Source organism: Gobius niger (assembly GCF_951799975.1).
Source record: "Gobius niger genome assembly, chromosome: 18".
In the NCBI taxonomy this organism is placed as follows: domain Eukaryota; kingdom Metazoa; phylum Chordata; class Actinopteri; order Gobiiformes; family Gobiidae; genus Gobius; species Gobius niger.
In genome coordinates, this window is record NC_136869.1 from 9,826,355 (window position 1) to 9,852,319 (window position 25,965).

General features: G+C 40.8%; 1 protein-coding gene across 3 annotated transcripts in view; it reads left to right on the forward strand.

Annotated features, from left to right (window-relative positions):
• Window positions 1-25,965, forward strand: part of cnksr2a (connector enhancer of kinase suppressor of Ras 2a) — a gene marked incomplete at its 3' end in the record, with an annotated part of 107,643 nt that overhangs the window by 34,402 nt on the left and 47,276 nt on the right. For all 3 annotated transcript variants that reach the window (XM_079576564.1, XM_079576566.1, XM_079576565.1), the window contains exons 4-14: window positions 268-355; window positions 3,880-3,921; window positions 6,230-6,349; window positions 6,893-6,952; window positions 10,127-10,195; window positions 13,668-13,814; window positions 16,346-16,458; window positions 17,414-17,556; window positions 19,927-20,016; window positions 23,324-23,538; window positions 25,579-25,639. In XM_079576564.1, coding sequence (XP_079432690.1) covers window positions 268-355; window positions 3,880-3,921; window positions 6,230-6,349; window positions 6,893-6,952; window positions 10,127-10,195; window positions 13,668-13,814; window positions 16,346-16,458; window positions 17,414-17,556; window positions 19,927-20,016; window positions 23,324-23,538; window positions 25,579-25,639 — 1,148 coding nt within the window. The remainder of the gene's footprint in view (window positions 1-267; window positions 356-3,879; window positions 3,922-6,229; window positions 6,350-6,892; window positions 6,953-10,126; window positions 10,196-13,667; window positions 13,815-16,345; window positions 16,459-17,413; window positions 17,557-19,926; window positions 20,017-23,323; window positions 23,539-25,578; window positions 25,640-25,965) is intronic.

Sequence of the window (25,965 nt, forward strand, 5' to 3'; positions counted from 1 at the left end):
ATCCAAGTGTCACATAGAAAACACCGAAAAAGCGGGCTTTGTGTGAAACCAAGACAAAAGTACCCTATATAGAGTTTATCTAACGTTCATAGCTTAATGTGCATGGACTGAAACTAAACCAAAATCATGCTGCCGTGCTCTTGATCCCGCCGAGTCTATCTCATGTCTGTTTTTCCAGCTTGTGCCCTGTCCATCTCCTCTTGAGGTTTATCTAATAGCGCAGTATAACAGTCTCACTCGCTCCCTTGTGTTATCTGTCCTCTGCAGGTCTCCGTTCGCCGCTGTGGCCGACTACTCCGTAACTCGAAATAATGTCATTCAGCTCTGCCTCGAGCTCACCACCATTGTACAGCAGGTGAGTGCCGCCTCCTCACTGGGCAAAGGATATTGGATACTTATCTTTTATAGCAATGGCTGCATCAAAAACACAGCTCGTATTAAGATTAGGGGACTTCGTGTGGTCGACATAAACATTTCTACTCACGATAAGTGCTCATAAAATCATGGGAAAATAAACTTAAACGGCATTCACTAACTCCTGGTGGTTTGTGGCTCCAACAAGTGCTTAAGGATTTGGATATTTAGATTTAGACATTGCTTAGCCAAGAGGTGCTTCCATTTGATCTATATATTTAATACAAATTCAACCTTTAATGTAGCCCTTCTTATAGTTTTAAAGCCAGTTAGCTTTTATGTCCTGATGTATGGTCCTATTATGCAGTATATGTACATTCACACTAACTGTTACTATGTAAGGGGACTGGGGTCACAACTAGGGCTGGGTATCGTAAACATTTTTTCGATATTGGTGCTTTAATGACATTTGGTTTTCGATACCGATACCTGAACGATACAGGTGAAACAACAAAGAAACTCCCTATAACTACAAAAGGTCAGAAAAACACTTTCCAAGCTTTTCTTATTCCCCCCCTTTTAACCAGTTTTTCAATTTCACCCCAGTCTTTCTACATGTTTTTCCCCCAATTTTTCAATATTTTTTCCCCTTTTTTAGTTTTTCCTTTTGTTTTCATATTTTTTTCCCAAATTTTTCCCCAAATTTTTCCAATTTTTCCCCAAATGTTTCCAGTTTTCCCCCCCAATTTTACTCCTATTTTCCAACTTTTCCCCCCAATTTTTCAACATGTTTTCCCCCCAATTTTCCTGACATCTATCTTTTTCCTCATGATTTTTTCCCATATAAGTTTTCCCAATTTTTCCCCAAATTTTCAAATATTTACCCCCCAATTTTCCTCCTATTTTCCCACTTTCCCCCCCAATTTTTCCAACGCGTTTTTTTCTCCCAATTTTCCTCCAACACTTTTTTTAAACTTTTCTTTTACATTTTGATGACCAACAGCAACACAACTTGAATTTAAAGATTTTATATTTCTTTTCGGTACCCGCTTCTGATATTTGATACCAGTAGTACCGAAACCTTTTTTTTTTCTTATACCAAACTGGTATAATTTAACCACTGGTATCCAGCCCTATAGTCACAACTGCTTGCAATGTTAACAACGTCTTATATTATGAATGGAAAGTCACAATAATCGGCAAAAACAAGAATCAAGCAAGCAAATAGAAAGAGAGAAAGAATGAAACCAATTAATTTAAAGACCCTGGTTTCTTTTGTTTACAAACTTTGAAAGAGGAGGGGCATAAAGTTTACAGCGTTTCTCCCACTGTGAGTTAAACACTGTCCAGTTCCCAAATATATCGATGGTCAGGCTCTAATGGCAAATGGACTCAACTTATATAGCACTTTTCTAACTTTATCAGGCCCAAAGCGCTTTACAGTGAGGAACCAGTCACCCATTCACTCTCTCATTCATACACCAATATAGGCAGACACTGTATGCCAGTATAATGCCAGTATTAAAGAGTGTGGGGCAAAAAAGTGATCAAAACACCAGCATGTTAATTGTGGTCATCCAAACTCATTCCTACCTTTCCTAACACGAGTTTATAAGCCTGTTTCACAACTTACCAGGAGCAACACAGTCACGGTAATGTAAACAACGACACATAGCTGCTGGTCCTTGATCGATAAAAAGGCTTTGTAATTAGAAGAACATTGAACAAAGGTTTTTTTTTGTTTTTTTGTCTGCTTTAACACTATACTCAAGGACAAAACGGAACTGAAAGTGGCTAAATCAATCAGTTGGTCAAGACACTGTTTACAACATGTCAAATAAAAATGGAGCTTAATTAATAACTAATAATGAATAAAGAGTTTTGACAGAGCACAGCCCTGTTGATGCTCGTGAGCCTTGAAGCACTGCAGTGGTTTATAGTATCCCCAGAAGAGCAGCGTGTGTGGGCGAACTGCAGCAGCCGGAGTAGATCCTTCAGCGAGATCCTTGCGCTATTTGCGTGCTTACTGTCTCCTTTATGTGACTGGCATGTGTATAAATAAAACATAAATAAAACATTTATAAAGTGTCTGCTTGAGTGGGCGGTAAAGGAAATAGCTGAAGGTATAGAGCAGCCAGTGCATTTCGATGGTGTGTGATCGCAGTGAATGATATAGTAGGAAGAATTACAAATCTCATTACAATATTTAAAGATGGAAATCCGCATTTATTAAGGTAAACAAGTTACTTAAGGTGAGACGTTGCAGGTGAAAACTGCTTTATAAATAATAAACACTATCAACAAAATAAAACCATCAATTTAAACATGGCTTTAGATTATGTCACAGGGAATTCTGCACTTTTGGCCGTTTTTATGCATAAAGTGCTTTTTTTAATTTTATTTTTAAACATAAAATGACATTAAGCTTCAATGCATAGAGTGTGCCTCTAGAATATCTGAAATTCTGAAATGCGTGGAGCTTTTTCGGACTGTCTCTCACATGTTAACACATTGAGGCCGCGCCGTTTTTGGGATGTAGCTGTTGAGTGCCAACAATCCAGACCGTTTTTCATGATATTTGTAGCACCACAGCATATTCTATGTTATAGCTCTGGACACATGCTATGGCTCGTTTGAAAGCTGAGACTCTAAGCTAGGTGAGTAGGTGAACAGTTTAATTCTACGTGCTGATTTATCGGTTCCTGAGAAATCCTAAGCTAAACAGAGGTTAGTTTTGATCAAAATCACTTATTATTTTCTATATTCGAAGATAACGGGGGTTTTATGCAACACTCTCCTTTCTGATTAACTCCTCTCTCCTCCTCTCTCCTCCTCTCTCCTCCTCTCTCCTCCTCTCTCCTCCTCTCTCCTCCTCTCTCCTCCTCTCTCCTCTCTGGACTGACATTCACGTAATGGGAAGAGGCAAATGCCTAAATATATTCATTTCAAGTCAATTTTCAACGACAACATGTCGACACACTTTGAAACACTGCGTGTAGATAGACTCGATAGGCTTAACCCGGATGTTTCTCAGCCGTCCTTGGACCGATTTTGACCCTTTAAAAACTCAGAGAAACGTTAAAATCTCAACTGTTTCGATCTGCACATGGGAAGCCGCCCTACTTTGTCAAAGGCACTCCAGAGAGCGAGAGAGAAGTGTCGGCTTTACAGCTGTTCGCTACGCAACACCACGCCCCCTAATATATAAAATGTCCAGATCGTGACTTTTCACAAGTTTTTAATCATCATTTATTTCACTTCTGTTCATCACAGAGCTACCAAAATCACACATAAAGTGTATTAGAGTGTATTGTTCCGTAATTAATTTATCTGTTTTTGGCACTCAATGTGTTAATTGTCCTAGATGTGTTTTAAATGCACACTGACAATTTAATCTGGATTTTTAAGACCAGGAATCTACAATGTTATGCAAATCATATGAGTCAAATTAGTTTTGTTATGTGCGAAGACACATGAGGATGCTCTGACGGTGCTTCATTATTTAAATGTTTGCTTCTCCCACAGGACTGTACAGTGTTCGAGACCGAAAACAAGATCCTTCATGTGGTGAGTGCAGCTTCCTCTGCCAGCTGTTGATACTCATGCAGGATACTTATTTCTATGAACAAGGCTGACAAGTTTATTATAGTTAAGACAACCTCGGAACATCAAGGGCTTTCATGCAACAAGGTGGCGGTAATGAGCCTAACTTCCTCTTGGACTTAGTCAAAACGGCCAAAGGAAGGTATTTAAAAGTGGCCATATTAAGTGTACAACTAATGACTATAATAAGACTTGTAGAGTTGGTGTCGACATGGTCCCCAAACCAATCAGGTTACAAGGTGCTTTGATGAACCCGACCGAGCGGCGACAGATGGGACTAATGCGTTTATCAAAGGCCTGTGTGAAAATGACTGTATCCGTAGTAACACCAAGGCGTGACGTATGACTGATGTGACATGATGAACCATTATGTGTGAACGATACGGGGATAGAGACATACTGTATGAACAACAGCGAGGCGTTGCATTGGAATACATTAGATCCACATCACTGAAGGGAGGTATGAGGCGGTAAATGCAGGAAAATTAGGTTTTGACAATAGCTTTTATTGCTGTAATAACTGTTAAGATTTGAAAGGTGCTCCAGGACAGTGACAGTGGTTCCCAAAGTGGGGGTCAGGGTCACGGGACACTGAAGTGGGGCTCGCAAGATGATTTTGAGACAGTATTTCTTTCCTTTTTTTTTAACATGGAGTTTGATGTATTTTTGATTGAAAACAGCATATTTTAGTGATCTTAAAGGGGCTAGATGCAAGTTGGCCATTTTATACTCACTACTGCCACCTCAGGTCATACGTGTAACTGCAGTCTCTATATTAAGCTCGTGCATGACGGCACTTCTGACCCGAATGAACACCTTTTTGAGAGACAGTGCAGGATTATAAAGGCAGTTGTGGTGAACTGATCTGAGCTTATTCTACACATTAGGACATTTTTAAACTCCGTATCATCCCTTTAAGTGAAATTAAGCCAAATATGAAAATACAGTTTCCAAAATAACGTTAAAGGGACTAGATTCATGACTTGTGGGAAGATGGTGCCAGTGTGTTTGGTTCGCCGTCTGTCACATCGCACTCTGTTTTTGTTTGTGGCAATCCTGTCATTTGCTGCTGTAAAAGTCAATTCTCTGCTGGTCTGTGATCGCCATACGCTACGGGACCCGTATGTTCTCTTTGGCATTTAGCTAGTTTGGAAGTTGACTTTTACTGTTCAAATTGTCCTCTTATGCCATGATTGTCTTTTTTGAACGGCACCATGGTCAACTTTATACTCTTACGCGGAACTCCAGTTTCTATATTAAGTTCATGCATGAAGGAACTTTGGTCCCGAAGTAACACCTTTTGAGTGACAGTGCAGGATTTGAGAGGCAGTTGTGGTAAATAGGTCTTGGCTCATTCTACACATTAGGGTGTAGAAAATACATTATCCTCCGTCTAGTCCAGGTGTGTCAAACTCATTTTGGATCGCAGGCCGCAAATAATAGAGAACATTTTTCCAATAAATTAATAATAATAAGCTGTGAATTGGTCAAAGGCCCCACTTGACTGTAGCTTCAATAATAACAATGGCTTACACTTGTATTGCACTTTACAAGCCTGTGTCACAAGTTCCATAAAGTACTACATAGTAGTCATTAGTCATTGACTCTCGATGGTGGTAACCTGTTATTGAAGCCACAGCCGCCCTGGAGCAGACTGTCCATTTACCACGTGGCTATATAATGTGTTGTTCATATCCTGAGCTCTTATTATGTCAGTGCCCTCTGCTGCTAGAATGAGCATTCTGGTTATTCTTTAAAAAAATCATAACTCCGCACAGGAATGGCCGAAAGACTTATTTTTTTGGACATGCTCTAGAATTTATACTCTAGATGGCAGGGGCCGGATTAAATCATCTCGGGATGTATGCTTGACACCCCCTGGTCTAGTCCCATTAGAGCAGATTTTAAATGTTCTGTAACTTAAATAATTATAAATGCTCATTACATTTTACAGAGGCGGGGTCCCGAGTTGTAGGTTGAGTGATTTTGGGGGCCGTGGCCTGAAAAGTTTGGGAACCCCTGCTCTAGGCGACTGTAACATTCAGGTTCATATGAAAATAACAATGGTAATGATTAAAATGGACGTCATTTTCAGATTCTGCGTTACAAAAATGTTAGACTCCTTACAAAAAGTATATCTTTGTAACCCAGTGTTACAAAATATTGCCTTGCATTAGAATTCAGATTATATAGCTAGAGCTTTTAAGTACTTTATATAGTATATCTATTGTGTAGAGTTTACTTTGGACTAACGTTCTCTTTCTTTCTCCAGTGCAAAACCCTGTCGGAGGTGTGCGAGCATATCGTGTGCGTGTCTTCAGACCCTGTGGTTTCTCAGTCGGCCCACCTGGAGCTGGTCCACCTCACCAGCATCAAACCCTCGGAAGGCCTGGTAACTGTTCTTATATCTCTGAACCAATAAGTTGTCCTGGATTCTCTGTATGTCCTACTGGGACCGGTCATAAAGTGCAGATTGTTGCAAGTTGAAATGACTTCAAGATAAAAATCGCAACTTTGTGGCTCCAAAAGATTCAACATGAGCTACCCTTTGCTTTGAATGTGCCCCTGCCCTCCATCTGAAATTATGACATCAATTTGTAGAGTGTTGTGGACCAGCCTATTCTTCCTCCCTCTGTGATGATTATCTACTTTCTTTCAGCGCACACGTCTTTGTCTTTTATCAAAGCATCATTTCCATAGAAATTTCTCAAAGCAAATTGCATTCTGGCCACATAGTCAGCCCTCAAATACTGTGCTCTCCCGTCCAGAAATTAATTCAATGGACTCAATCGCTGCGCTGTTTTTTCCCCCCCGTGCATTTATATAGGCCATTAAAATGGACAGGGACAAAACGAAGGGTAAACAAGAGCTTTGAAATTTGCATGAGAAAAGATGTAATGGCCCTGAACTTTCGCTTTGTGCTTTTCGGTTTCAGGGAATGTACATCAAGTCGACATACGATGGTTTGCATGTGATCACCGGGACCACAGAAGGGGTAAGGAGCCTTTACAGTCCTATTATGCATTATTTAGGAATTTATGATGCATTTGTACCCCAGCAGCAGTAATTTTTATGTTTCACAACTTAAAGCCATACTGCAGAACGTTCATCAGAGGACGCTGGAGGAATTGACCAAAACAGAGGGAAAACATCAACGACAGAAACAAATATGGCAGCATCTACAATTTCTGAAAAGTACCGTATTTTCCGGACTATAAGTCGCACTTTTGTTCATAGTTTGGCTTGGGGTGCGACTTGTTGTCAGGTGCGACTTAAATATCAAAATACACAATGTTTGTTTGGTATCACTTTATACTACCTTGATTCATTGAACCTAACTAAATTTAGTATAATGTACTGTGCTCTGTAACAATCTGTAATAGCTTGTACCTGTAGTACGTACATAATGGAATAACTTGTATTAGAACTTTGTAAGTGCATAATGTAAGAGGTTAGAGCTAGAATTATGTCTGCAAATACATATTATCCCATTGTGTATCTAACCCATAGGTACAAGTTATTACACATTGTTACAGAGCCCATTACACTGTACTAAATTTAGTTAGGTACAGTGTAGGGCTGCATGATATTGAAGTGACTTGCGATATGCGATACTGCTGTGCAATATCGGGATAACGGTATTATTGCGATATTTCACTAAACACGATATGTTCCATTTTTCCAGCAAATTGTGTCAAAAGAAGACTTAAAAAACACCCCATCAGGACCAAAACAAGGGTAGAATTTAACAAGGCTAGTAAATGTTACACTAAAACTGAACTTTTACACATGACTTGCAAAAAAAATGGGTCAATCTCAGTCAGATGAAGGCTATGGTGATGTTGCGATATATTGTGGCTTCTGGCGATACGGATATTGCATCAGCTAATATCGCGATACGATTTTTTTCGCGATATATTGTGCAGCCCTAGTACAGTGTTTCAAGGGTAAAATAAAGTGTTGCCCTGAAGATTCTTTTAACCCCTGCCTGAACCAAGCAGGTCGGCGTTACCCAAATCTAAAAGCTCCCAGAAGAAAAAACGCGTCAAAATAGCAACGAAAACAAGGATTAAATCGCAATGAAAAAGTGACCAAAAAAAGTGATGCAAATGTGACACAAACAAAACAAAAACGCTAAAAAAATGTGATGAAAACACGGTGACTAAGCGACAAAAAGGTTGTGTAGGCCTTAGCTTTCAAATGAGGTGTTTACACTGTTGCTCTCCAGTCGAGAAGCTTTTAGATGTGGGTTAAACTGGAGAAAATGCACTCAGTGAAAGTGGGGGGTAAGAAAACGGTACTCGAGCTGCAGAAAGAAAGTTTGGAGTGAGCGAGAAACTTGCAATGAGGAAAACAAAAAAAGCTAAAGGCTAAAAGCTAAGATGGGCACAGCAAGAGGAACGAGTTCGCAAATGAGTGCTTGAAAAACCTGCTGCCGGGAGAGGCTTGTCAACGGTGCAGTTACGCCTCCATGAACAGGTAGTTGCCACGGCGACATATAGTCCGGAAAATACGGTAGTCAGAAAAGAAAAGTGAGAGCAGTGATGGTGTGTCTGCTGCTTGCTCTTACCACTTTTTACAAGTTTGGCCATTTGCAAATTTAATCCTATGTAGGTTTCATGTTAAGCAAGAAAAGTAACACGCTCACATTTTGCTAGTCCTTTCAAAGATCCAGAAGTAAACAAAAACACCCTCTATCACAGTTGGACAGAGATCCACATAAACCCGCTTAATCCTTTATCACAATCCTCACAAAAGTGTGGATGACTCATCAGATGCAGCATATAAGGCCTTTAAGACCGCTGCTTATGACCAAATGGAATGGGTGCCAACATTACTTTACTTTGTTTTTTTTTAGAGCAATGGTGTTATATTTCAATAACATGAATAAACATAACATTAATATTCATGTAGCACAGTTTAGTTATATTCTGTTTAATTTATTCGTTTACTGTGGAAGTGCTCTGATATACAGTATATTCTCTGGATTTTATTGCATCATAGATAGATAGATTCCTAGAAAGAAAGAAAGATAGAAAGAAGGAAAGAAGGAAAGTCCCGAGCCAATAATAATACTGTATAATATAGCCTAAACTAACTGAGAAAGTCCCAAAAGCAATTAACCTCTTTGCGACTGGAGCTTGCAGCCAATAGACCAGAGTAATGCCTTATTTGAAAGCTAAAGCCTACAAAACTGTCACATCTTTGTTGATTATTCATCAATTTTCATTCATCAGCGTTTTTGTCCCTTTTTTTGGTCAAGTTATTGTTGTTTATTTTTATGCGTTTTTATGCTTTTTTGTTGTGTTTTTGTTGCATATTCACCACTTTTTAGTGATTTTTTCATTGCTTTTTCGTCCCTTTTTCTCGTGTTTTGGTCGTATGTTTTTTTAATTTTTTTTTACCTGTTTTCATTTGTCATGTTTTTGTTTCCAGCCTCATTTGAAAGCTAAGACCTTATAGTTTCTGAAATGATGTGCATGATCTGTGTGATTAAAACATGTCACAAGCCGGGTGTTAAAGGAACAGGCCACTGTGTTTCCATACTGAGATATGTTCTTACCTGAGCTTAGACGAGTTGATGCGTACCTGTCTGGTCTTTGTGCGTGCCCTCAGTCACGGAAATAGACCAAAGATGTTGTTAGCATTTGGCCTCTCTCAATGTATTCCTATGGCCCCAAACGGGGTGAAGATAGAAGTGACCAAGCTCTTCCACGGGCACAAAGACCAGACAGGTTTGTATCAATTCATCTAAGCTCAGGTAAGAACATATCTCAGTTTGGAAAAACGGTGGCCTGTGCCTTTAAGAGTTTAATAGGATAGTACATGTTGCCAAAAGTATCTAAACTGCTGTCCATTTTACAAGCGGGAACCTTCCAGCTATGCATAAATGTTTAACACTACTGACAGCAGGTATTTCCCCCCAACCTTCTGTTCAAGTGTATTTGCCGAGATGTGACGCAGTTTCGATTTATTTGGTCAATACTCGCCGCACCAGCTACAGCCTATGTGTCCATAAAAGCATATTAAATTCCATAGGGGGAGGCTACCACTGCTGCTGAGGCCGTGTTGTTAAACTTCCACACTGCTGCGCGTTTGGATCGATAAATTCAGATTGATTTCCCTGTGTCTGACTTCTGTGCCTGTCTCTGCTGTTTTGTGTCTCCAGTCGCCGGCGGATCGCTGTAAGAAGATCCACGCGGGAGATGAAGTCATTCAGGTCAATCACCAAACTGTGGTGGGTGTTTTCATATGACGCTTGTACTTCGAGTATAGATGGCTACTCTCCTGCTCTAATGTGTCAAAAAAGCTCACGGTACTTAAGTGTTTTACATGTGAACAATCGAGGAGCGTCTGTGTTCACTTAGGAGGATGTTAGAGTGACATTTAATCAGCATTTTTAGATAAAGTTCATTCATTAAAAGAAGGACTGTTACATGGATGTGATTATTGACTGCTGCACATATGGGTGGCCAATGTCACACATGTCCTGTTGCATGCATATAACCAAAGAACATTCATAATACATAACCATTTATTCAATGCTTACATAATACTCGATGATTACCATTTGCCTTTGTAAATAATTGAAGAGATGTATACTTGTCGAATGCTAATAACACAATTAATTGGCTGACGATTGAAAAGCATGCTGCGTTTTACACTCATCCAATATTTATTTAAATAAGGATTTCAGTGATAAACCAAAGCATAACAGTAAAATGTGAACACTGGCTTGCTGCTATAATCAATGCATCACATATGAAAACACAGCAGGAGCGGCCACATGCAGCTGATCTGCATTCTGGACCGACGATCTGAAACGTGGCTGTGCCAGGCAAAGGGAAAATGGCTTTGAAGTAAGGCCCTGTCCACACGAAGTCAAGCTGAGGACCAAACGCAAATATCTTTTATCAATCCAGTGTATCGTCCATACGAGCCCGGTGTTTTGGGGGTCTGTAAACGAACATTTTGTAAACTAGGTCCCAGAGTGGAAAGATCTCAAAACGACGTTTACGTGGCGCCGTTGTCACAACGTCTCCACAACCTTTACTAAAACGATGACATCACAGCTCCAGAGTGGTGTCTGTGATCCATAATCTACGTACTGACCTTATAATGAGTTTTACTCATGGATCTATGATGGTTTTACTCCACTCCCCTTTGCTCCACTGCAGTCCACAAGCCACAGGTGACAATAGCACAACTCAGTCTGTGTTTTTGGACTGACAGTAAAAGTCACTGACAGGTTTTTCTGCTTTAGTCCCGTTACGTCTGAAGAATAAACTCACCTCCTCGTCTCTTCTGTAGATCATAAATCCTTGAATCAGTTTCATTTTCACTGTTTACATTCCACAAAAGTTTACTGCACATGCGCCCTCTACATCTTGTTCTATTATCTGTGTTAGCGTCACAGCGCCTCACAGGCCTGGAAGATGAATTGTTTCACAGACCTGAGTCGACCCAAGTGGACGCACACATTTACTAAGCTGGCTTTGTGCTTACAAAGTTTCTGAAAATATAAGCGTTTTGTCTTTGTGTGGATATAGCCTAAATCTAAATAATCTTTTGGTCCACCAATCACATTTGAGATACTTTTGATTTTGTAGAAAATATGCTTTCCAGGTAGCACCACATCCAAGACAGGTCAAAACTTGAGCTGAACTAGGTCTAAAACACATCACAAATTAAACTATGCCCAAGCTACTTCTAAAACAAGTATAACCCTAAAAATTAGGACTCTGCAATCAGTCAAATATCAAAATTACAATCTCAACTTTGGGTTGGGTTTATTCTGTCCCTTTTATGTTTTTATGTTGTATAAATAAAATGTATGCAGCCTACAATGTGATTCCCTAGATTGTGAGAGCAAAATACACATGTTTTATTCAGCAGCTATCTGCCGCCATGCTAACTCTCCTTTTGTTTTCACCCAGAGGTGGCAGAGACTAGACTAGACCTATTGCAGAAAAAAATGGGAGGCTGGAGTGCTACTTGGATGTAAAAAAGTTGTATAAACTTGGTCTTTTGGGTGCTCTTCAGTGCAGGGATCCGTTTCAGCAAAAAATCAAACAAACTGAGTCACTCCAAAAGTAGAGATAATATAAAGCCTTTATTTAAACATGGCCAGATAAGATAACATTGCCATAGACTAGACCTATGTTTTGTTTTGTTTTGTTTTTATACGGTAGCCAATTCAGTAACAAAAGGACAATTATTATGTTTGTTAATTTTAAAAGTTGTTTCTTGTCTATGTTCAGGAGCCAATATTAGCCATTAAATAGCTTTTACGAATATAACTATAGCTTTTACTCGTTTTCTTTTTTCATTTGCAATATCGATGAAGAAAAAGAACTTAAGATTCTGCGTACACTTGTGTATGCATGTGTGAATCGATGATTACTTATAAGAATATACTATTAGTGCACTATAGAGCTGTACTGCTGTTTGCACTCACCTCTGTTTACAACAATGTGAAAGTCCATGCGCCACATCTCACAAAGTTGTAGAAAAGTTCAACAGAAATACCTTTCAATCCTTGACACATTTTCCCTTTGTTTGTTTACAGTTTAGTTTAGCTTGGCCTCATTGTTCTGCGTCTAAATATACGAGATGGAGATGAGATGCGCTTGTTTTTAAACTGGGGGAAGGTTACATCACATTAAAGGCTATAGATAGTCTTTCCACCACCTCCGCTCCCACTCGCGCTGCACAGAAGGCTCAAACCAGCTCAGTCCAATCACGACGTGGACCGACTTCAAAAGGCCGCCTGCAAACAACTCCCTCCTCTTTAACTACTTTACCACTGCAGCGATGATGGAGCGAGATAATGGTGTTTTCAAGCACACAATGTCAAATCTGTTATGCCTGTGGGGACCATTATCCAGCCTTCTGCTTCTCTGCGTATGCATTTTAGTCGCTGATATGTCTCATCTTAAAAGTTTGTTGTTTAAGACAGTGGAGCCTGGGCACCCACCTTTAAAGTATCGTGACAAACCGCAACCCGAAAAGAAACATAGTGTGTTATCAGGAAACCATTGTATACATCCTTTATATCAGGGGTAGGCAACGTCAGGCCCAGGGGCCAAATCCAGCCCTCCAGCACAGAACCTCTGGCCCCCAGTACGATCTTTTAGAGATATTATTATGCAAATAAGAGATCAAATACCCATTACCATTGTAAAAATGCGAGAAATAGTGTCTTTTTATAGTGTATTTTTTAAATGTCCTTGCAGAACATCCCACTTGGTCATATATAGTGATTCTCAACTGGTGGGTCGGGACTCAAAAGTGGGTTGCGTGCCTATAGGGAACTTTTTTTTTTCAATATTTGACTGAAAACTACACAGAAACACACTGGAGTTTGTTAAAATAAATATTATTGGGTTGTTTTGATCATAATTTCAGTCTTTAAAGCTAATGTATGGCTTGTTCAATAAAAACATGAGTGGTAAATACAATATTTTATACGATATGACAAATTACAGTTTTATTTGGGTCGCAGCTTGTCATTAAGGTAATGGCGGGTCTCGGAGCGGGACCACTTTAGAGCCATTGATGTAAAAACATAGTACAATGGCTACAATGGTGAGATTCGGCCCTTGATGTTTTAGCAATGATGAAAATCGTCCCTCCGTGATGCAAACTTGCCTACCCCTGCTTTATGTTCTCGACATTTAAGAATCCATCCATCCCTCTTCTCTTGGCAGGTGGGCTGGCAGCTGCGTAACCTGGTGGGATCGCTCAGAGCGGACAAAGGCGTGGTGTCCCTGACCCTGAAGAAGCGCCCACAGAGCACGCTCAGCTCCGCCCCTGCGCTCCTCAAGAACATGCGCTGGAAACCCCTCGCGCTCCAGGTACGGTTAATGAGTGTCACATGACCTCACAGCGCTCTATTGTCCTTTTGTGTTGATTTGCAGATTCTGAAGTGAATCTTAAGTTACCCCCCCAATCCAACCACAAAAAGTATACACATATATAGCACTGTGGACCACCCAAATGGTGATGGCAGACGGCATACCCTACCCCATTTTCCCCAGGCTTCCTACTGTCCACCGTGCGTTTGGAATGAGGCACAGAAAGCATTGTGTGTGGACAACCTTATTACCATTGAACAGTTTAAGACTATCCTGCCTTGTGAATGCTCTGGCTTTTAAGTATTTAAAGTTTTAAGTGTAGTATTAATGCTGTTGTAATTGTTTTGAATTTTTGTGCTGTTCCCGTTTAGGGCCAGGACTACCCTGGGAATTAGATTCTTGATCTCAGTGGGACTTTCCTAGTTAAAGGGGCTAGATGCAAGTTAGCCATTTTATACTCACTACTGCCACCTCAGGTCATACGTGTAACTGCACCTTCTATATTAAGCTCGTGCATGACGGCGCTTCGGACCCAAAATAACAACTTTCAGAGTGACAGTGCAGGATTTTAGAGGCAGTTGTGGTGAACAGGTCTGAGCTCGTCCTACACATTAGGACATTGTTGGAACATGTAGGGGGAGGAAATTAGAAAATGTTACAATTTTTGAACTGTGTATAGTCCCTTTAAATAAAGGATGAAATAGCATAAGTTAAGTTATACTTAAAGGGACTATGGAAGTTGTCATTTTTTTACACACTACTGCCACCTCAGGTCTTATGCATAACTGCAGTCTCTATGTTAAGGACGATGGAAATAGTTGGTATTTCGGCCCAAAACAAACTTCTTGAGTGACAGTGCAGGCTTTTAGCAGCAGTTGTGGTGAATAGGTTTGGGCTCATTCTTCACATTAGGACACTGTAGGAGTATGTAGGGGGTGGAAAATAAATAATATTAACATTTTTAAATTCCATCTAGTCCCTTTAAGTTGTACTTGTGGATTTTAGTAATCCCTTTTCAGGCGACAGAATTGTCATTTTGTCATATGTTTTTACCCCATGGCACTGCGGAGGGAAATTAGCTCTGAACTAAATTGGGCATATTTATAGTAGGGCCGGGACTTTTTCCGATTAATTATGATCAATTAATTACATAAGACAGACACTTGGGGACGAGCACCGTGTAAAGCCTAAAACAATTTTACTGTCAAACTTGTTCACACGGTAAAGCCGACATAAACTTATTTAAAAAGATCATTCTCCAAAATAAATCAAATGCTCTTGTCTTTGAAGCCTCACATGTCCACTTAAAAAAATATATCAATTGTAGGAAAATACTAAGAAGCATCTAACATATACCTCTACAAATACAACCCCTTAAAAATGATATGAACTTTAATCGAGTCCCACCACTAATTTATAGAGTTATTTGTTCATTGAAATGCATTGTTCCATGCAAATAAATGAATAGATGAAAATGAAATTGTATTATTATTCCTCATCATGTTCTCTACCTGTGCACTACTCAATCCCTTTTACTGTAGAAATCCTGAGAAACTATGGCCGAATGTGCCGTCAATCTGCCTGCATAGAAAATCCACAGTGCCATATTTGATCCCTTTGTAAAGTAGCGTATGGCTATGTATTATTATGGGTTACCATAACACCGCTTCTAATCAAGATATTACTAAGTGCAGGCTATGCTACCAAGAAACCTTGAGACATACCAAGGAGTAGGCAGTTGGTTTGACAGAGGAAGATGCACCACAGATGGATGAAGCAATGACAAGACAGAAAACAAAACTAGTTCCCACTTTTTCCTATTTTTGAGATCATTTCTGTGACCCAATTGGGGGATGACACATGGATATATGACTAACACTTCATGCAGTGATACAGAATGAGCACGAAAAAACCCTCACGCCTTTTCCATTATTATTGTCAGCGTTTTGGTAACAATTTTACTTTCAATTTCTCACCGAGGCGCCACACTAGTTTGTTTTCCTAAACTGTAATGTGTAATTTGTTTGGCTATTCCACTTCATTAGTCATTGCCCAAGCATTGTTTCAGATTGAATTGCCGTCTAAATAGTTTTCCCTCATTTCATTCAGTGCAATGATGCAGGCCTAAATCACATTTGGCATAAAATACAAAGGCATTTCATGTAGAAAATTGTGCGTTCTGTTGTTTTTGTGTTGTTTTGTTTACTGGTGTGTGCAAGAAGAAACCCGAATGAACAATGGACTATTAAGTAAACTTTCGACTTTTGAAATCCTCTTCTTCTAAGTCAAGCAATTCCTTTCTTATAATAATGGCCTTATAAAAAAGTTATTATGCTTTAACCCCCTTGGCCAAGACACACACATTGCCTCCTTTAGTGATGCAGTTTGGCTGCGAGCATCTGGCACGAAAAGCTGCAAAAATCACATGGTTCAGTGGCAACCCACGAAGCAAAAAAAAAAAAAAAAGGAGCAAGCTGGAGTAAACATTGCTCATCTTAAGTGAATTTGCTCGTGTACTTTCTTGTTCACAGCCCACCAGGAGTCCAGGCAGCAGTTCAGGGACGCCCTCTGGGACGCCCACCAAGAGCTCTGCCCTCCAGGACCTGTTCATCCCCCCACCCCCCAACGAACCATACCAGCCCAGGTACAAAGTCTATACTGTTCTGTGCAGTGTTTCACTGATTTAGGGGTACTCCGGGGGGGGGTACTTTGGCACATAGCAGGGGGTACTTGGAATTATTTCAGATTAAAAAGAGTATTTCAGCTATATTTTGAACACAACACTCTACTGAATACTGAATAATCTTTGTTTAGTTGGACACTAGTTGGCAGGATCCTCTGTATGGGGTACTTGGAGTATAAAGAAACAAGTAAAGGGGTACGCGGGACTAAAAGTCTTGGGAACCACTGCTGTTGAGTGTAAAATGATGTATATCAGTCCCTCAATTTCCTGTTGAAACAGTGATAGCACCAATGAACCGTATTTAGAACCTATTATTCTAATTAGTATGTCAAAATATATGAATTACCTCAAAATAATCAGTGAAAGTAGGGTATGTTAGATTGTTTTGCAAATATATAATAAACATGACGTAATGTTGATTTATTTACAGTTACAAAAAGTGGTTCTCTATGAGCAGAATGAGACCCACACTTGCTGTTGCCTGATATGGCTTAAACCAGTTTGGAAATGAACATAAAGGGACTCAATCTTACTTCCACAAGCCCAGCACAGTCTCAAATTCAGTTCTTATTAGTGCTGGTACAGACCTCCAGTAGTTAAAACTCTGGAGGTTCTTGGCTTTCAAATGAGGATTTGCATCTCCAACACAGTGAAACGTGTGCTTGCTTACATGCAGGGTAAAGCAAACCAAGTCCAGCTGTAGTGCCTTTTTTTAGTGCCGCTAAGAGTGCTTCTTGCAAACATTACCTTTACCAAATATTAATGTTCAGCCAAGAATGATCAAAACACAGTCTGTTCTATTCACCAGTGTCTTGTCGACTAGTTTTTAGACTTAACTCTCGCCTGTAAATGGGAACCGCGGATGAAAGTGATTTCCAGATGGTGTGTCTTTGATGTGCATCTGCTGTTGCCATAGAGATGAGTCCGGAGACGAGTCCTCCCGTAACCATGGCACCCTCAGTGTTGCTAAGCGCTCGGACTCTCCGAACTCCTTCCTGGACCAGGAGTCTCGGCGGCGAGAGGACGACGAGCCGGTCTACTGCACCACGCCCACTTATGGTAGGACCAGAGCTGCAAACTCACATTGTCATCCAGTTTGGTGAAGAGGTCCGGACTATAAACAAAACGCAAATGAATGTTTTTGAGACTGTACCTAATGTTATAATGCTACATCCTCATTAAAAAACGTACCTGGAGTTTTTTCTGTGTTTTGTTTCATTCGGGCATGTTTCTGTAATCCAACATGTTTAGTCCATCTCCCTCATTGAATGTATTACGCTCTTACACTCTTGTATTGTGCTATACAAGTCTGAGTGACAAGTTACTGTTGTAGCCACATTGACCCCTCTGACCACCACCAACTACTCGCTCATACACTACATTAAGAAACAGGCAGGGCTGAAGTGTCTTGCCCAAGGACACAATAGTCTGCACCTGGATTCAAACTGCAACCTCTCGGTTATTGGTCTTCCTGCTTTGCCATTAGAGTCATTGCTGCACACTTTTTTGCAGTAAAAGAATCCAGCTGTCACTTCGATAAACGTCATCTGGCACCAGGGGCGGATCTAGAGGGGTGGCAGCTGCCCCCCCCCGGCAGGTGCCAACTCCTGTGGCTCCAAAGATGATGATTTATTGATGATGATTCATTTTAGTTTTTATAACAAAAGTTCCAATTTTACTGAACAATGCTACTATTTGTGTTTAATTTGGAGGAGGCTCAGCCTGCATCTAAACGGACAAATTGCCTTGCGATCAAGCAAAAGTAGCATTCGTCATTGTAAAATGTGTTGCCTCCCCAGAAATTATCCCTGACCCTGCTTGCCACCCCGTTATTTTTTTTCTAGATCCGCCCCTGTCTGGCACAATCCACGAAGCTTCTTGTAATTTTGTAGCTAAGACGCCTTCACCAGGGTGTGGTTTGAATGTATTAAACAAGTGTTTCCTTCTCAATTCACTGCTAAATGTAGCGCCGTTGTAATGTGCGAGCTAAGAGAAGACGGCTGTTTCAGCAGGTCATTAGTGAGACGGCTGAAGTTGCAGCTCTGAGGCATTTGGAGTTTCTCTGCCTCTGCTCAGCTGTTGTCAATGTCCTCAAAGTTTACAGCTGCCCATCACAGACCTGAGACATGTCTGTCTTCTCTGCAGAAATGCACGGAGCTGTGTTTCCACAGATGCTCTTGTGCTCTCCCACTGACAATGACAATCTCTGTATCACATTGATTCCAAAGAAAATAGAGACGCCTGGAATTGGACCAGACAAAAGTGGGGCAAAGCAATGTTTTGGTCCACCAGGAATGTTTAAAATCGGGACTGCCTTGGGTAAATTGGGACATCTGTTCACCCTGGGGGATATTGTGATTTAGCAATGTTCTCAAACATGCGTGAAACAAACCACAACTCCAGGCCTGCTTGTTCTGGGGGAAGAACATTATAACATGACTAAAAACTGACAGACGTTGGTGTTAACGATGGTTATAAAGACTCATTAAGATCTAAATAATTACAATTTTTGATGGCACATGAGAATTGCAGATTATGCCATAAATAAAGGGTACTAATGTTTGTAAACATGACTTTATAAGAGTATCAAATCATCCTGGTAAATCAACATAAATAGCTTGCTGTTCTTTTGTTTCGGGCATTTACTGAAATAATTGTTGAGACACTGTGTCTCAAAACAGTAACTGATGAATATTAATGAATAAACCAAAGATAATCAGATCTCTAAATGTCATCTTGCTTTTTCCTGATCAACACGTCAGCTGTGTAGGAGGCTCCAGTTCACGCCAGGACATACTGCCACCACTGAGGCTGCCACGCTGCCAACTGGACCAGGCCAAGTGCAGTGATAGCACAGAAAACATGATCAAATTGCAAGATTTAACTAGTATATTTATCACTCCAGGTCTCAGCATTTGGACCAGGAATCAGGCAAAATACATTACCATCCTTTTTTAAAAACATTTTATTGGACCATATGCTTCTGCAGGCTGTTAGATATTAGGGCTGGGCAAGAAGTATACATAAATAAATAATATTTTCCCCTCCAAACTCCAAACCAGGTCCTGTTATTTCGGACCTGCAGATTTAAAAAGCTCCAATGCAATAATTGATATTGACCATTTGATCGCAATTCTATTAACATTTAAAACATGGCACGGCCCCATCAGCTCAAATAAAACATGCCGTCTTAAGAAGCCTATTATCCCCGTATAGAAAGATGGGTTGACCGAGTTCAGCGCAATTTCGCTCACTTCAAAAGCTATTACTCACTCGACGGTACAAACCAGGCCGTCACCGTTTGAATTGGACCACGCGGAAACACAATGCTTTGGAGATGATTGAATAACCCCACACACTGCAGCCTTACATTTGACTCCTTCTCTTCTCTTTTGTGACTACGGCGTTGCGTGCTCTGTGCTTTTACAGGCAGGCTGCGGCCCATCTCCATGCCCGTGGAGTGTAACTGGGTGGGCGACTACGAGGACCCGACCAAACTCAACAGGGACGGCCGAAGAGGTGAGCGCCGTACCCTTCAATAAGACGGGACTTTATTGATGAAATTTACTTAGCTATAGAGTTCGGGAATGTGATGTCATATCGCTAAGTGTCATGGGATTAGCAGCAATTGTAAACTAATGGAGATTTTAAAAGTTAAAATACTGGAGTTATTGTTCACATTAAAACGCTTGGACACCACAGTGTGATAGATGTATTTACCAGCAGTAACTCAGCAGTTGTTCCACGGCTATTTTCTCCACCTTTTATACTGTTTTTAGCTAATGTTAGTCAATGGAAATGTATGCTAACAGCTGCAAAGATGGGGGATCTCCATGGTGACTGTGGAATTTCCCGAACTCTATTGGGAACACTCAGGGGGCGTAAACAGTATAAAAAATGTGAAATCAAAACAAGAACTGGATGTGCAAATAAGTAGGGATCCGATGCTGGTATGGGATATCGGAGGCGATTCTGGAAAAAATGCGATATCGGGTATCGGCTACAAATATCCGATACTGAACCAATACAAGTTTTGGCTCTCACCGCCTGAAAAACAACTTTTATCACCTAAATCTAAGTCAATATGGGCACCTGGAGAATTCAATCGTTGATTTAGTTGTCACACCCGCAAATGTATTTTGATCGCCGCGCTAGCAATAGCATGCTAAAGCTAGCGGGTGTGTGCTAATGCTAACGAAAACGAATCAAGGTTGGGTCAGAAACTATGATAGAAATACCTAAAGAAGCTTAATACAATAAAATAACCACTGCTGAAGCCAAGTGTTTGTTTTTTATTTTAAGAAATAACTGATTTAACATATTTGTAATGATCAGTTGTTTCTTAATGTAATGTACCCAAGGATAATTAGTGTAGAAAAGTCCAGTGATCCTTGTTTAATTCATTAGTTTATCAATAGATGACATGACAAATATGACTTTATTGATCTTAAAATGGAAAAAAGCTGGATCGGTGCATCTCTACAAATAAGTAATAGTAAATAGAAGTATCTCATGAACAAGGAGTAAAAAAAAAATATGAAAAAGGACGAAATAAGTTCAATTTTAAAGGCTATGAATTATATTATGGTTGGTAGAATAAGTGTTTGAGGGTTATTTATATTCTTTATGCCTTAAACTTGGCTTCTATATCGTCTGGTGCTGCTACATACAGATAGGATTTCCAGGATTTCAGAACTAGACATTGTAACAAGCATCAGATAAACCAAAACGTTCGAAATGGTGGACGCATTGGATCGTTTACTATCACTGCGCTGCTCTATAGTGTTTCTTCAAATATGAGACACTTTGTTGCCGTGGCTACTTGTAATTTGGAAATATTCTACTGATATCTTCTTTTTGTATATATTTCAAGATTTATTTTATTCGTCCCGAAGGAAAGTTGTCTTGGACACACAGGCTGCAACATAAAAAGACAAATAAGAGATAAGCCTTTATTGATCCCACAGTGGAGAAATTCACTTGTTCCAGCAGCTCTCAATACAATGACAAGGACTTACCGTTCAATACAGAACATTACAAAACATTCCAACACAATCACCGCTCTGCACTTAACCATTAATGCAGCGATGAAAAGCCAATCTGTGAAGTGACAGTAAAAGGATGACAATTAAGCAAGAAAATGAAAAAATAAATAAAATAAAAACAACATTCATCCCTCCTGACCTGCACCTGAATCACTCACGCAGTTGCCATGACGATGCTCTCCTCCACCGCTACGTAGCAACCTCCTAGCAACCAGGGGACCGCCGTTGACGACAAGATGGCCGCCACAGTCAGGCGCTGAGGGTTGTTGAGTTGAGTCCTTTCGAGCAGAGAGAGAAAGAGCAAAAGTTTAAAAGTGTGCAGCTTAAGTACAGGAAGTATGTTTATTAAAATACCAGTCATACAGAAATTCAATGTGTTATGCACACAGATATTGGCTTAATAACTTTTGGCCATCATAAGGAAAGATCGATGGAGGTTTTGCAGAAAGTCCACACTGCAATTAATCCTCGGTCTTTTAGTAAATAGCTTAACGGCAGCTTTTTGGCAGCTCAGTGTCACAACAGAATATGCTACAGGCTCCAAGTTTTCATCAAGGGCAACATCCTGAACAATATGTCACCATCGCACAAGATTAAGTTCACTCTGGCAGCTGCCTTTGCTTTATAGGTACATTTTTGCTTTCAATATTTCAGTAATTGTCTGCAACACATCCAAATGTTTGTTACTGGGGTTATATTCTTCTTATCAAACTGTGAGCTTGGTTAATTTAGCAAGAAGCCAACTCCAATTTATCACCTCCACCGTACAGGCATAGTTTGGTACTTGAGAATTACAACATGGTAATACCACAATGGGGAATTAAGACAATTAATTATGAATGAATCCCAGTGATCTTTGTTCATGTTTTTCTCGCAGCTGCTTGTGATCCAAAAAGCATACTTTACTATTTACTAGAGGGGCTAGTCCAGCTCGTACCTCACTAGGATCCTGGCTCAAGATCCGATAAAGACTGTCCAGACGCTTCTCAGCAGCCGCCTTTTTCTCCTGCCTGCAATGGAAGAATGTGTCAAATGCAGAAAATTAATTTCCTCATGACAGCACCAAGTGTACCTCACGTCATGGACTGTCTCAATTATTGTTAAGGCGAGACTCTGCGAGAGATCATTTTAAAAACTTTTTCTTTAGATTACATACAATTTGAGTTGAAGGTTGTCCCTAGAAATGGCTGCTTGAAGTTATAATTCCCATATAAATCTATGGAAAATGATCAATTCCAGTATTTCTTTGTTTGTTTCCAGGTGAAAGCACAGTTTGATGCCAGTCTAGCCCAAAATCTGAAAAAGAAGAGTTTGAATTGACCTCCATTAGCGCTCTTTAAAATCGTAGTGTCTTCAACGGAAGCCGGTTAATAAAGCCAGTGGATAATCCCAGTTCCAATAATACCACCCATTAGCTCATCAGTGGATTTTCCTAACACCTCTCTCAGTTGATTTGTCCTGGCTGTGATTAGTTAAAGGTCGATATCGGCTCGTCTAAACTGCACTTGTCCGATGGAGTCACGCATCTGAGCGCGCCGACCTTTCGCGTTTTACTAATGTGGCTTTAATTAACCTGCACAAGATCAAGAGCAGCTCGGAAATTAACTTGTCCCGGTTTTGGGGATGTCACGATGTTAAGATGGAGTGTGACGATAAATCAAAGAAGAATATGATTTGTAAACTGACGAATGTGATAAGTGTTTATACTATTTTCCATTAAATCTGAGGTTCACCAACTTAGGGAACAATAAATAATCTTTATTCCAACTTTGTCCGAACAGAGGCGTCGTTGATGCGCTACGGAGGCCTTTCTGGGGTGGACGACCGGACCGGCTCAGACGATTACTCCTCTCACACGGCGCGACCGGGGAAACGAGCCAATGACACGGCCAAACGGGCCAAGAGGCGGAGCCACCACAGCCAAAGCCCCTCCCACTACGTCCTACAGTCAACTCAGAGGGATTCCCCACCGCGAGACCCGGCCTCTCTCTATCATGTACGTGCTTTTACGCTGTGATTTTACACCAGACCAAGAGCACATGAGTACGATCCATGTTTTTATTACCACGTTTTTTGGTGTTTGCTTATTTTTCTTTCTTTTGCCTCCACAAGAGAGTGATTTAAAAGCTGCAATTGTATTCCCCACAGTGTGCGGACTCTCTTTCATAAAAGTCTGTCTTGTTTGGTAATCATTAAGAGTGAAAAATAACAAATACAGAAGTTTAACCAGAAAAAGGACAGAAAAATAGAAAACTGGGTGTCTGCAGAGCTGCTAAGTCTGTATTACTTTTAGTTTCCATTCTTTTCTCAGTGGTCTCTTTTTGATGTGCAGTTGGTGAACTGCATTTGTGGCTTCTGTGTTCCACATTGTTTTCCGGGATACTTCTGTACATCTTTGCTGTGAATTTCAGTGTTTTTTTTGTTTTTTTTTAACTGCTGGGAGTCCATACTAGCCATGAAGGACCCTGTTTTTTAAGTGATCAAACAGCTCTGAGCTCAAGATATTTGAGACCTACAGATTTCTTCTTCTGAAACACTGAAGGGGCACCAAGAGCCCCCCACACCTGCAGCACAGTGGAGGCGTTAAAAAAGCCACTACAGGAAACAAAAAAGGGACAAACAAGGAGGTATCCAGGCAAGATCCACAGCTAAGCCACACAAATCCTCCATCCCGCCTATTGTTCTGGCTAATATACGTTCACTGGAGAATAAGTCAGATTACATTCCTCATTGTGGTGAAAGACTGTTGTGGAAGTAGGAAGCGGAGGGAGTTGCGTAGGAGAAAGAGGAGGGAGGAGGTGGAAGAGCGGACCAGTGCAGGACACCACGCTTTGAAACAGGAGGTGCTGCACCGTTTCAGAGGAGACCTGAAGATAGCCAGCCTGGTTTCCTCCAGGTGGTCAGGTCCACAAAGGCATCTCACTCGGTCACAGAGGCTCAGGACTAACCCAACATTTACTTCTGTGCTCATGTACTTTTACCTAATTACTGAATATACTGTCAGTACTTCTTCCACCACTGCATTAAATCAGTCATTTGATTTTACGTTACAAATCTAGTGGTGGCAAGCTTTCTTCGAGTAAATTCCATGTCGTCTTTGCCTGCGTGAGATGCCCATCATGTCACAGGGCGCTAGTGTCCTCGCCTCTGATCGTGTTGCCCCTTGTCTCTCTTAAACCCTGAGCTTTTGAGGGTTTGTGCAGCGCTTGCGTGCTGAGGGGGCAGATGGCCGTCAGTGTGAGTTTCCAGGACCACGTTGAGCTCTGGGCCTGTGATGGCACGGCTCCAGATCTGTCATATGTGAGACACTGTGACTCAGGAACTGCTGACCGACCCGTACGACCCGCTCAGAGAGGTCAGGCTTTCAGTCTGGGGCCGAAATGCAACTCTGTAAATGCACAGCTTACTTCCCCTGGTCTGCCTGGGTTTTGACCTTTTTGTATCTAATAAGGTGTATCTCCAACTAACCTAATTCAAAACTGCTGCCACGTCTTGACATTGTTTCATTAAGCTTCTGAAATGTCAAAAGATCAAGAGTTTCATTCATTTTTCACCAAGGTCTTGCATTGATGATGGGAGAGTGTGACCACAGCGCAAAGCCTCCAGCACATCCCAAAGGTTCTCAGTGGGTTTAAGATCTGGCCAATCAAACTAGTTCATGACCTTAATGATTTATTTTTCCTTTATATTGCTGAAGTTTTACTGAAATCCCCTGAGCTCTTCTATCTGTTGTATCACCTACATGTCCTATTGCCCCGCCCTCTCCCCATAGTCCATGTTCTGAGGTGTAACAGCAGCTAAACCCCTGTGAGCCGGTCGCTTTCCCCCTCTGTCTGTCTGCTAACTGTGTGCGGGAACGAGGTAATGAGAATCGCTGTGCTTTCCTTTGTGCCCGTGCGTCTCCTCCCTGTCTCCTCGCTGCAGGGCTCCCTAAGATCTGTCATCTTTTATATCCCGTGATCCTTTGCAGCGAACGAAGGGCACTGATTCACACTGACAGCACACTTTCTTCTTCTACTCTCTCTTTTTCTTTTAGACGTATCAACAGTCCTCTTCCTCATCCTCCTCGCTGTCAAAAAGCAGGAAGAAAAATAAAGGTAAGCGAAAGCCACCAGTTCAGAGTCACCAAAAAACGCTATTCCTGCATTACGTAAAATGGCTGTAGTTCAGAATATGTAACTTGTTTGAAAGGTTTTGATTTAGTTTAAGGTCTAGATCCTGGTTTAGACCTTGTTTACAAAGTTTGTCACACTTTAGGGTTCAGGCGTTTGCAACTTTAAGAAGAAACACCTGATTAAATAAAACAATGTGTATCCTGTTGACCCCCGTTTTAAAGGAACAGGCCACCATTTTTACATACTGAGATATGTTCTTACCTGAGCTTAGACAAGTTGATGCGTAACTGTCTGGTCTTTATGCGTGC